This window comes from Neolamprologus brichardi, chromosome 17, assembly GCF_056152115.1.
Source record: "Neolamprologus brichardi isolate AB-2024 chromosome 17, ASM5615211v1, whole genome shotgun sequence".
NCBI classification, from domain to species: Eukaryota; Metazoa; Chordata; class Actinopteri; order Cichliformes; family Cichlidae; genus Neolamprologus; species Neolamprologus brichardi.
In genome coordinates this window covers 30,367,093-30,380,063 of record NC_142120.1, presented here as the reverse complement: position 1 = coordinate 30,380,063, position 12,971 = coordinate 30,367,093, and the positions used below count along the sequence as shown (strand labels likewise).

General features: G+C 39.9%; 1 protein-coding gene across 3 annotated transcripts in view; it reads left to right on the top strand.

Annotated features, from left to right (window-relative positions):
• LOC102776796 (contactin-associated protein-like 4) overlaps positions 1-12,971 on the top strand; it is a 114,930-nt gene that overhangs the window by 39,380 nt on the left and 62,579 nt on the right. For all 3 annotated transcript variants that reach the window (XM_087831096.1, XM_006797777.3, XM_006797776.3), the window contains 3 exons: positions 5,886-6,079; positions 10,095-10,242; positions 11,526-11,732. In XM_087831096.1, coding sequence (XP_087687222.1) covers positions 5,886-6,079; positions 10,095-10,242; positions 11,526-11,732 — 549 coding nt within the window. The remainder of the gene's footprint in view (positions 1-5,885; positions 6,080-10,094; positions 10,243-11,525; positions 11,733-12,971) is intronic.

Sequence of the window (12,971 nt, the reverse complement as noted above, 5' to 3'; positions counted from 1 at the left end):
CAAAATGGGAATGACATCACACCCGAGTTCCGAGCTATCTGGATTGCAGCATTAGTTGTGGTTATACCACAGAGTTTCCTGCAACTTTCTACCAGGAGATTTTATTGCATGCTTTTTATTCATGCTTCCATCTGCTGACAAGCTTTACTGAGATGCTGATTTCCTTTTCCAGCAGGACTTGGCATCTGCCCATAGTGCCAAAACTACTGCCAAATGGTTTGCTGACCATATTATTACTGTGCTGGCCAACAGCTCACCTGACCTGAACTCCACAGAGAATCGATGAGTGATTGTCAAAAAGAACCCACCCTAAAAATACAGAGAAGCTGAAAGCTGTTTTTAAAGCAACCCGGCCTTCAATAACACTTCTGCAGAACCACGCACTAATGAACTCCACGCCACACTGCAGTGGGAATTTGCGGTACTAAGTACTAACGGTATAAACGAGTTGCTTTTCAGAGGTTTTCAACGCAGAACAGATTTCTGTGTTGAATTTTTTTTCTCTTTTGGCTGATTTTAGGAAATATTATGTAAGCTATAATCACCTAAATTAAAACAATAAGGGCTTGAAATATTTCCCTTGTAATATATTTACCTTTTAAGTTGTGATGAATATACATGTTTGCCTTTTTTTTGCCTGTTCTGCAGCGTGCTATGTTGAACAATTCAAATGAAGTTCATGGCGGGTTGTGTTAACACAGTAAACTGATATAAGGAGGATTAATAATAGATGGGATAAAAACACACTGTGTCCACTTTGGCAGTTTGAAAGAGTTTGTAGTATTGATTTACATTGTCCTAATAGCAGCATGACATCACTTTGACAACACAATCTCAAGTGCTCTTCAGGGTGGCTGCGTTATTGTGTGTGTGTGTGTGTTTGTGTGTGTGTGTATGTGTGCACCCTCAGTAGGGGAGAAATCCCTCCATCTGCTCCTTGGGCACCATGGGTTTGCTTTGCCCTGACTCAGCACTTTTTATTGAGCTTACACACATGTAGACTCACAAACCCAGACACAGCCACTCACACACACACACACACACACATTACACTACAATGCACTACAACCTGGTTTGCCTCTTATCTGTAGTTATTTTTATTTAATTTAATAACTGTACAGTACTGTTTATAGTAACCATTGTCCATATGTAAATATGTAAGAAAAATTGTGTATGTTTCTGTTCTGTGTCCTGTGTACTGTTTGTTTGTATATGTGTCTTTCTGGCTGCTGTTACAACCAAATTTCCCCCTGTGGGATAATTAAAGGATTATTCTATTCTATTCTATTCTATTCTATTCTATTCTATTCTATTCTACAGACACATGCACACACACATACTCCATTGAGTCAGGGATACCAGCAGTATCCAAAGTAAAAAAAAAATCAGATTGCAGCTGGGTTAGTTATGGCAATGTCTCTGCAAAGGTTAGCAACTGCATCAAGGCACCACTCTTTGTGTCTGTGCCTTTCAGTCCTTTTCTGCCTTTGTTTCGCTTTCTGGCCCAGTTCACTTCTTCACTCCCTTTCTCCAACCTACTCATCCTCTGCGACACGTTCCTAAATTTCCCAAATACAAACCCACTTGATTAACTGCAGTATTTTATATGACACAGTTCAGACTCCTGCTGTGTGTTCCTGCCATCTTTCCTGTTTTGATCTACACCATTCTTTTTTCAAATCCAGATATTTTAATCTTTTCCCAAAACATTTCATTTGAAACATGAGCTTGAGGTGATTAGAGGTGATTGGATGCAACTAACTGTGCTTATAGAAAAACAAATCATGGAGGCTATCAGACTCAAACATCCCTGATGGAGTCTGGTGCATAAATATTCAGCAGCTTATTTCAGATAAGATATATTTTGTTTATGCCAGAAATTTTGAGAAATTACTGTGTTACAGCAGCCAAAACATTAAAACACATACTAGCTCAATAAAATGGAGTACCACAAAACAAATATGTTGTTTCTCCTTATATGCTCTTATATTCAGTATTCTAATCCAGATTCATTTAGATTTTTGCTTACTATGCATGACAGTGAGTCTTTCTTCTTTGATTAAGATGCCAAAGGATATTATAATCTGTGTGAGAATACTCCACGTTATTCTTTGTGGAACATTTAGTGAAATCAACTTTCACCTACTTTACTTTTGATTTCACTTCAATAACGAAGCTTGATAACAACACTAAACAGTGATACATTGTCAAATATACCACAACATTTTGTGATACTTAATTGGAGGGTGTATTGCTATCTCTACTTAAACAGGTTTATTGCGTTATATATTTGTATTTGATCAATTTACTTGGATATTAAAGGTCCTTAGTTTTGAAAAATCCACCTTGATTTTTGTTTGTAGCTAAAAAAAAAATCAAAACTGGCAGGCAAAAAAAAAAAAAAAAAGTCAACACTAGAAGAAATCCAAAAACGGATTTTCATAGCTGTACTTTTTGCACAAAGAGCTGAGTTCAAAGGCTTCAAACTGAACAGTCATTTCTGTTCAGTTCAATTCAGCTTTGTTTATATAGCACCAATTCACCTCAAAGTGCTTTATATTGTAAGATAAAGACCCTACAGTAATAGAGAGAAAACCCCAATAATCAAATGACTCCCTGTGAGTAAGCACGTTGTTGTCAGTGGGAAGGAAAAACTCCCTTTTAACAGGAAGAAACCTGCAGGAGAACCATCCATCTGCTGCAACAGGTTGGAGTGACAAAAGACGCTCTATTGAAGAGAGCCAGATTAAAAATAAGTAATGATTAAATGTTGAGTGGTGTGTAAACACAAAGAGTGTGAAGGAAGAAGAAACATTCAGTGCATCATGGGAAGCCCCCAGCAACCTAGGCCGTTTGTAGTGCAGACAGGAGGTTAATCTGATCCAATCCTGAATATATATATTATAAAATAGGAAAGTTTAATCCTAATTACAGTAGAATCCAAACTCGGAGCTTGTTCCATAGACGAAGTTCCTGAAAGATGAAGGCTCTCCCTCCCATACTCCTTTTAAATATCCTAGTAACCACAGGTAAGCCAGCAGTCCAATAGTAAAATGCTATGTTGGAGTGATATGCTACTATTAGGTCTTTAAGATTAGATGGCGCCTGACTGTTCAAAATTTTTTGATTCTAAATTTTAGAACATGGCTCAATAACCTTAGTTTTATCTGAATTCCCTTTGAAACAAGCAAACGTGCAGATCTAACTATAGACTATCAGCCTTCATTCTAATGAGGATTTCTAAATGAGTGCATTTAGGTGCAGTATTATGACTCTGTCCTTCCAGTTTGCTGCTACCTCCACACTTGCATCTTCTTAAAAAAAATGGTATAGCAGTGTCAGACATACCACAGTGCTGATGGAAGTACCTATTTTAGACTACAGCATGAACACAGTGTGTGTTAGTCCCATACATCCCTGAGTGTCCTCTCCAGCTGTTGCAACAGATGTCGCCCAGACAAAAATGGAGCACGTTACCCCTGGAAAATATGATAGTACTTTGCATGTCACTGGAGAACAGACAAAAGTTTCAGCTCAGTGATTTGTCTCATGTCAGAGAAGACATTTTATGTGAAGTTGAATCACATTCACTTTCTCTCATATTGTCACCTTGGTGAGCTCATAAAAACCAGAACAGATCCATTAAATGGCAGGACAAATCTTGACACTTAGTTGTGGAGATTCATAAATACCATTCTGGTGCTGCATCATCTAATCCATTTTTCTTCAAAGGGTTTGTGGCCCAGATATATCCCACTTAATGTCTTGAGGATTTATTAGTTATCATCATGAAACCAGGCAAATGTTGACATATTCTAGGGTTTTATGTCTGTGAGCATCTATGTGGACTTCAATCAAATCCAGAAAAGGGATGCACTATAATTGTACTGTGATTTGTAACATTTAAAGTTCAAAGCAGGGTCTCCTTATTATGAAGAAAATATTTACAAATGGAACATTAACTAATATACCTTAAGTCGATTAAAGGGAGCCAATGGCTTCTTAGCATCTTTGACCATCGTGACATTTTGTGACATAAAAAACCTGAAGATTTCATACTGAAGTGGCCAGTGTTGTAACGGAATACATGTACCGCCGTTACGTATTTAAAATACAAAATATAAGTAACTGTATTCCGTTACAGTTACCGTTTAAAAAGGTGGTATTTAGAATACAGTTACTTTGTTGAAATAAATGCATTACACGGCGGTACTTCCCTGTTTCATATTGTGGCGGGTCAGGACTGTTTGGGTTTTGTTTGACAGCTACGTTCTGTTGTTCCAGGTGGCAGCGTTAAGGTTGCCATGGTTACAGGGTGACGCTCTCTCTCTCTGTGTTTCCTGGGTGAGAGAGGCCTTTTTGTTGTTGCTGTGCTAAGCTAATAGGCAGAATGCTACAGGTATAGCTCTAAAGAATGTAGCATCATAGGCAGTGTAGTCCGTGCTGCAGGGAGAATGGACTGCCATACACGTTATGTGTCTGTGAGCGAGGGAGGGAGAAAAAGGAAAAGTATGAGCTGTCATCGAGCAAAAACGGGAGCTGGAAGCATGTAAATATAATAATGACCACTGCAGCCAAGAAGAGTGCCTGACGAGCCCAGTTGTAAGTAAGCTATTAAGACTCGACTGTACACCGTGTTCGTGTTTTCCTCCAAAAACAATAAGTTCCATTGGAGCAGCCTTTCGACGCCTCTCTCTGTCTCTCGCTAGCAAAGTTGACCCAGACAACAAAGTAAAGCTAGTTTTCAGCTACGAGCCCAACACAGAACCCGCAGTATCAGCCAGAGGTCCCTTTACTACGGTTCGGAGCCGCGGACCTTCAGTAACAGTAATAAATCACAGCAATAGTACATTCATGTAGTTGTAAACAGCATGATAATATATTAAGTAATCCAAAGTATTCAGAATACGTTACTCTCATTGAGTAACGTAACGGAATACGTTACAGAATACATTTTGGGGCATGTATTCTGTATTCTGTAATGGAATACATTTTAAAAGTAACCTTCCCAACACTGGAAGTGGCTGCCATGCTTGGATCCAGATACTTGAGCTGTTGAAGTATGCAGATTAGAAAACACCCATTTACCATTTTATAATCAATCTGAAGACTTAAGAAAATGTATTGTACAAACCAAGAAATGCTTTGAAAGACAAAAACAGAATAAAATGGTGTGTTAATTCTTAATTTAGATACATGAAGGCATCAACAGGCATTAGCGGATTATTGGTAATTTATGTTGCTGTCTTTGATTTCTTGTTCTTTAATGATTTCTCCAAATTGGCTGTTTGAACTGTTATTACTTCCTTGCCATTCTTTTCATTTTTACTCACTACTCACACTCATACAAATGTCTCAAGCAAGGTCAAAAGTCACACAGCTCAGAGTTAATGAACGCTTAGGGTGGTTATAGGCCGCAAACACAGAATAACAAGTGAAATGATTTTGACACCATTTACAGAGCCGTGCCTAACCAAACAGTCAAATAACACATGCTTGGATGGAGTATTAGTAATACCGTTTTGCAAATGTGATCCACAATACTAACTTATGCATGTGAACAGTGGTCAGCTGGTCAGATTAGTTAATCTCCACCTGACTGGTCAAACCTTACACCAATGACTTCTTATGCTAATGTTTTCACACACAAACACAGAGCATTTCTTTCACTGTCGACTGTATCTGCTTTTTGCCTGAACTTCATCTTGATCTTAAACCAGGTCTTCTTGTTAAAATGTAATATTTTACTTATGATAACCATAGTGCCTGCAGTGTGACTGTGTAAGAGTCGTGGTCCCACAACAAGAATAATACTCACACTAAGTTTACACTAACCGCGTATACACATTATTATAATCCACTCTTTGTTTTTGTCCCCTGTGCAGGAGCTGGAGGTTGGTCTCCTCTGGTCTCAGACCGATACCAGTGGTTGGAGGTGGACCTGGGGAGGAGAACCCAAATCACTGCTGTTGCCACGCAGGGCCGCTACGGCAGCTCTGATTGGCTCACGGCCTATCTGTTGATGTTCAGTGACACAGGACACAACTGGAGACAACACCGGCAGGAAGACAGCTTAGGGGTAACTGTCACGGTTGTTAAAGAGTGGACTCAGGCGCGGAGCTCAGAAATAATGACAGTGCATTTATTTACAGTGCAGCAAGGTGACAACAGTTCAAAATGTGCAACGATGGTGATAGTGCGTCCCTCCTTCCGTGTAAGCCCGTGCGTGGTAGTGAGTGCCCGTCTCTCCTCCAAGTGCTTCCTTTGTGTCCGTGAATCCTCCGTCAATCCCTGGGTGAACACACACACGACAGCAAAATGAGTACGAAGATCAGACAGTACTTCAATAACGTTAGCGACTCGAAAACACTACCAGGCTTAGTGCAATACTCCAGCGCTGTCTGTCGCTCAGCCACACCATTAAGTAGCCCTGCTGAAGATGGTCGTTGATGGGCAGCAGCTGGTGGATTGACTACAGGTGTGGCAGCTCTGGGCGACAGCACTTCCGGGTCGGAGGTAGCCTGTTGCTAGGTTACCTCCTAACACACAGCGGAGCCGGAGGGGAAGACAGGGCGATAGGAGAGACACACATACACACGCACACAAATATACACACACTGGCAGGTCGACCGGTCAGGGCGCCGTCAGATCCTGACAGTAACTCTTCTTCCGGTGGCAGGATTACATAGTAGTGTTGGGTGTGCAACATATTTGTGCAGTCACCTGATGGGAGTATGGATGTTCATGTCAATCCATCATCTTGTTGTAGAAAAGTACATATTTTTTAACTGATCGTGAAAAGATCATAGATATTTAACAAAAAGTGCACACAAAAAGAAACCCCCACATGTGTTATATAATACAGATTTTAACAGCTAAAAATACAGTTTGTCCAGGCAGTGACACTCTACAATACAGTTGACCTAACTGTCATAGACATTATTTAACATTATCTGTGGGGACTGGTACTGCCTACAGCAACATGGCGTGCTCACCAGGAGCCTTTCACTATTTATTAATAATACATGGAACAATGAAAGGAACTTGGGCAGGAGTCTGTTGACGGTGTGGGTCTGCTGTCAGACAGTTTAGCCTGTGCTGACAGGAGGTTGGTGCTGTTATGAGAAAGACCGCCTGGCGTAGAAAAACTCCCAGCTTTGATGCCTGAAAGATGTCCATCACCAGTCTGCAAGCAGGTCGCTAAATGGGCGCTTCCGAGCTCAGCCGCTTTCGATAAGTGTGGCGGCTCTTAAAATGTAAATGTGCAGAAGAAATTGGTGAGAAAGCTCGCTGAGAAAAGCACGCGGTGACTTAAGTACCTAGTGCTGCGGTTGCTTTACGTCTAAATATATTCCCCATTTCTTTTTCTCTCTTTAATTTTTTATTTTTCCAGCGTTGTTTCAATAAAAAAGAGAATACTAGACTGGGAGAATGACTGATCACCAATGAGCAAAGTACAGATGTCAGAATGACAGGCAGCCATGCAAGCCTCGGCTGACTGAACAACATTTGATATGTCACGCGTCTCCTCCCTTCTGTGTGGAAGAAAGTGCAGCTTTCACTACAGCAGCAACCCAAAGGAAACTTTTTTTTCCCCTCACATTTGACTGGGTACAACTTTTTCACTGTGAAGGATACAAACTCTCCAAAGCCCTTTAAGTCATCACTAAAGAACAAACTCCTTGTAGCTTAAAAACATGTTGATTTGACAGTCAGCATGAAAGGCGCTGAATCCGCATCAGCTTTTAGAGCACTTTTAAAGCTTCGTATATTAGTCAGGCTTGCTTAGCGTGTCTGCATCAGTCACAGCTTCTCACTGACTTGTGAGGTAAAGGTAGAAACAAAGTCTCTACTCAGGTTACTTTCATTTATTTGATGGTTAGAGTCACTAACTACTTCATGGATTAAAAATAGCATAAAATTAGATCCCATCATCAAGCAAGTTGCATGTGGAGTCTTACTTTATGATGCCACATGTTTCAAATGTTTTAAAGTGTGATTCAAAAGGAGACTGTGCCCATAGAAAACAAACAGAAAAATGACATTAATTAACCTTTTATCATTCACTCTTACTTTTTTGGATGTTTTCTTGAAGTCCCAATCTGACCATTTGCATTTCACCATTTTTCTTCAAACTTGAGTATGCACTAACTTGTTGTGGGCGGGTCTTCCATCCATGATCATGACCTATCCTTCCTCATCATTCTGCAACAAAGGAGTGGCTAAAGGAGAAGCACATTAAGCTCACGGAGTGGCCCAGCCAGTCTTCAGACTTCAGTCAGCTAGAAAATCTGCAGAGAGAGATGACATTTTCGGTGACATAAAAATCAAATTAGAACTTTCATGTAATGTGTTTTATTTCTAGATTTTTTCACTGATATTCTGTCTCTCTCCATTATGAAACTACCAAAGAAATAAGAGACTGTTCATTTCTTTAGAAGTAAGCAAACTTACAAGTTCAGCAAGTGATCAAAGAATTGTTACCCCCACTGTACAGTATATCTCTGGCTTCAACCCAGATACCAAAAAGAAATCTCAAATCCTAAAGAAAGCACATCATGTCAGAAGCATGACCAAGACAATACTTGTCATTAAATTCGACCTTTAAGGAGTTATGCACTATGAAGGCATCCCTCAGCATCCCCAGGATTTCCTGTGCCACAAACATGCTTCTGGGATGCGATCCAAACATTGTCGGAAAACCAGACCACCATAAGAGGTATATCTGATTTTGGCCCATAGGGTGGCAGGCACAAGAGTCAGTGTGTCATTTAGAAGTTTTTTTTAAAGCCCACTTATGATAATTTACCTCCCTGATAAAGTAAAGAGGAGCAAATGAGGTTAACAAAGCTGGCAACTCTCCTCAGAACTTCCTAAGGAGCAAAAGCCATTAGCATGGCAACAAGTATATTTCAGCAAACACCCCATTTAATTTAAAGTGAATAATCTAGCTTCACTGTGGGCAGCTATGCAGTGAAATGCCTATGTTGACTGAAATGTCACTTGAATAACGTGTCTGCCAACATTATTTTACTGCTGATTCCAAACGTTCTTTTCTTGTAGCTCCTTTTAACGAAGGACTTTATTGCATAATTCAGTATTTTTATATTGTCTTGGTCGTACCAACTACGCCAGGCACAGTTCCTCTGCGATTCCTTTGTCATGCCCTCTCATCCTCTTCTTCGACTCATTCTCTGGCCATTCCTCTCTCCTTGACTGAAGGCTTGTCAGAGGCTACTCATATTTCAAAAGATGCTCGGGCAAGTAAATGAGATGCTGCTCTCCTCAGCAGGAAACAGAGCCATTTGTTGAGCTTAACGCTCTGCTGCCCAGCCTGCTCAGCCCTTCAAAGCACTGAAGACGGCACTGAGATCACAATTATGCAGTGCCAGAGAAGCCAATTTCTCTCACGCAGTTACATCGGTACACCCTCAGCTGAGTCTCTCACACAAACACACAGGCAGCATCACACAAGCGCTCCAGATAGGACATAAGCAAAGGACATGCACACGAACACATGGACACCTACTCTATACCGTATATGCAGCTTGCTCTTCTTGTTTTCTTCTTACACATATTATTGCAGGTGTTTCGCTGTGTGTGTGAGTCCTGCTGGATTCCCACAGGCAGCTGATTGGGAAAAATAGAAGCCATTAGTCTTTTAAAGAGAGGCTTGCTACGGAGACAGAATAGGTCCAAGTTATTGATCACTGGACAGAGATGAGGGAGAGGGAGAGACATTATCATTACTTAGGACCAATGGCTTCGGTGAGTTCAGAGTTTGAAAATGAAGACGGTCTCAGGGCAGAGGAGGTTTGGGAGACTTTTTCTTTCCACTGACAAGGAGATTTGCAGCCCTTGAATATGGAAAACTTTCAATGTATAATGGTGCTATCTAGCTTTTAGTCACCATTATGAACACTTGATGAGAAGCATATCTATCTGCTTTCCTGATAGAGGCATCACCCTTTAGTGTTTGTTATTGCTATTACATCATTATTACATTATTACATTGTTGTTGCAGCAATCAGCTGACTGACTGTAAGAATGAAGAAAACGGTAACTGTAACAAACATGTAACTGTATTGTTGCAGGCTTTTCCAGGTAACAGTAATGCTGACACTGTGGTCCAGTACAAACTGGAGCAGCCGGTCATAGCTCGCTTTCTTCGTTTAATCCCACTGGACTGGAACCCCAGTGGGAGGATTGGCCTCAGACTGGAAATATATGGATGTCGATATAGTAAGTAACTGTGAATTAAGTGTTATGTTATAGCAATTATAAATATATCCAATGTTTATTTTATCATAGAATATTTTGACCTTAAGTGACATATAATTATGTTATCAACAGTTAGTTGGTCTTGATTGCCTGTCTTGAAGTCTTTAATGCCCGACTGGCTTCAACTCATTTTGAACGCTAAAAATGTAAATGTGTTGTGGCATTAAAAGTGTCTTCTTTTAAAATATTACAAATGGCAGTTTTGGCTTGTTATTGTATTACAAGTATTTTGCTAGCAGCTAGTTTTGTATCTTAGAATGTAAAGTCAAACTTTAGTCAATTAATTTAAATCTTGATTTGTTGGATTAAATCTACACAGATTATCTCTATCAAATTTGGATTATGGTGTTTAAATGTGGTGCGGAAAAATAAGAAATGGTCCCTGGAACACCTTGAAAGTTATATTAATCCTGCAGCATTATATACAGAACAAGATTGTTCATTGTTTTTTTAGAAAAATAGATTTAAAATACTCCCACACACATAGGCAGAAACATGACTTTGGTTTGATTTTGCTCTGGTGTGTGATGTGAGTTATACAAACCTTTTGCAGTCAATTTAGAAACCATTAGTTCTGAGAAAAATTAGCAGTGCTATTCAAACACTAAGCCATGCACTAGAATTATTGGGTGTTGTGTGTGAGATGTACAGACACCACATGGTTTTAATACAGAGTTCAATAAGAATTGAAACAATAGAAATGTACATGCAAAATGCCTTCAAGCAATCCAAGCATTTCAAGGCAGCAGCAGCAAGCTTTGCTTCTTTGTAATTGACTTAACTAAATGCCAGTCTTGTTACTTGGTGTTGTACCCTACCTATAATAAAGCTATGGTTTGTAAAACTGTACTTCTCTCTGAGTGACAACAGGGCTTAAATTCAACTAGTGAAGCCCACTGATCAATCGCCATCGCCTCTTTATTTTAAAATATACTAAAGAAGTTTCACAAATTGAGCATAGCATTGAACATAGCACCAAAAGGAATGGTCAACTCTGGGCTAAATCATATGGAAAAGTGATGTTAATGGGGTTAAATGTGCTTGCTGAGTAAATAATTTCACCAAGAGATCCAAATCTGTCTAGAAATATTCTTACAATTCTGTGAAATTCATGATGTTAGAAAAATGGTGGCAAAGACAGAGTTTGCACAGTTGTGTTAGTATTTGGTGCTAGTGTGTTATTTAAAATGAATGAAATGTAAAGAATAAAACTTTTCCCTCTCCCACTTAATTTTGTTCTGTAGCTTCTAGCGTGGCAAGCTTTGATGGGAGCAGAAGTAGCTTGGTCTACAGACTGAGTGTGAGGGCAAGCTGGACTGTGATGGAGACTATTTCTTTGAAGTTTAAAACCCTGAAGAATTCTGGGACACTGCTCCATGCAGAGGGACAGCGTGATCACAGCCTCACGCTGGTGCTCGAGAAAGGAAAGCTGCTACTCTACCACCTACAGGGTAGGACACCGGTCTCCCAGATCTACAGACATAAATTAATGCTTTGTTGTGTTTTCTTACATGATAAACATAACCCCAATAATGCTGAATCATTCTGCGAAATTGCAGTTAATAGTGATATTGCCTAATTGGTTGTGCAAGATAAATATATTCACTCTGTTTAAATCAGGTCTTTTATGCATGTGTAGCTTGTCATGCTGAGACACACATTGTTGGAAAAGTTTGACAATGGCACTGCCAGCAGAGATGTAAAACATACATTTTCCATCATTTGAACAGGCAGCGGTACCATCACATACACAGAAAGTCTGTGGTCCCAAAGGATTAGCACTAGCATTAGCTGCCAAGCTCTCTAACAAGCCTCCTGTGACAACATTAGTTTAAACCCCAGCACGAGTCCATCTGTTGGCCTTTTCCCCGAGTCTGTGTTGTCCATCTGTCACTGCTGAATGTTTGTAATTTACATACATATATGTGTGTGTATATATAGTGTGACCCCTCAGCTTCCCACTGGATGTACTGATGGTATAAATTTGACCTCTAACCTGTAAGGGTCCTATTAGTGTCCAGAAAGACATAGAGGAGGGTACGCTTTAGGGCAGCCCAACTGATTTAACAAATTGCTTGTTAAGATTTACCCTTTTGGGAAAAACCGTACCTGTCAGAGGGATTTTGTCTGCTGTGATGACGTGTGTTTTGATCTTAATAGTGTGCCTGATTGTCATGTTGTCATACTATATAATCAGGGACTATTTTGCACACCTCAAACAGTTTGCAAGCAACATATTCACACCAACTGAACATGGTAATGTTTTTGGAAGGACCAAATCAGCAGTGATCGACTTCCTGAGGACAATGACTGAAACTTCAGATGTTTGAATTGAATATTTTGGAAGTTCCTTGAGCCAACTGCACTGGCAAACTCTGCAGCTCCACTCATCTGTTCATTCATTTTTCTTTCATTGTTTAGTTCTGCGAGTAAATGTCAGCTAAACACGCAAACTGTACAGCGTAATTATGCACTCACTCAGGGTCCAGAGCTTCCAAAATCCCTTCTGTGTATAGCAAATTTAATATCTTGCATGTTTCATCCCTATAATGAAATGGAACAAGCTTGAGGTCACTCTTAACCCATCTGCTGGTTCACTTGCATGTTTGTCAGAAACAATTTTGGGAAATACCTCTGATTCAATTTTGATGAAACTCAGGGGAATTATGCTTCTTTCTACATATGCCTTT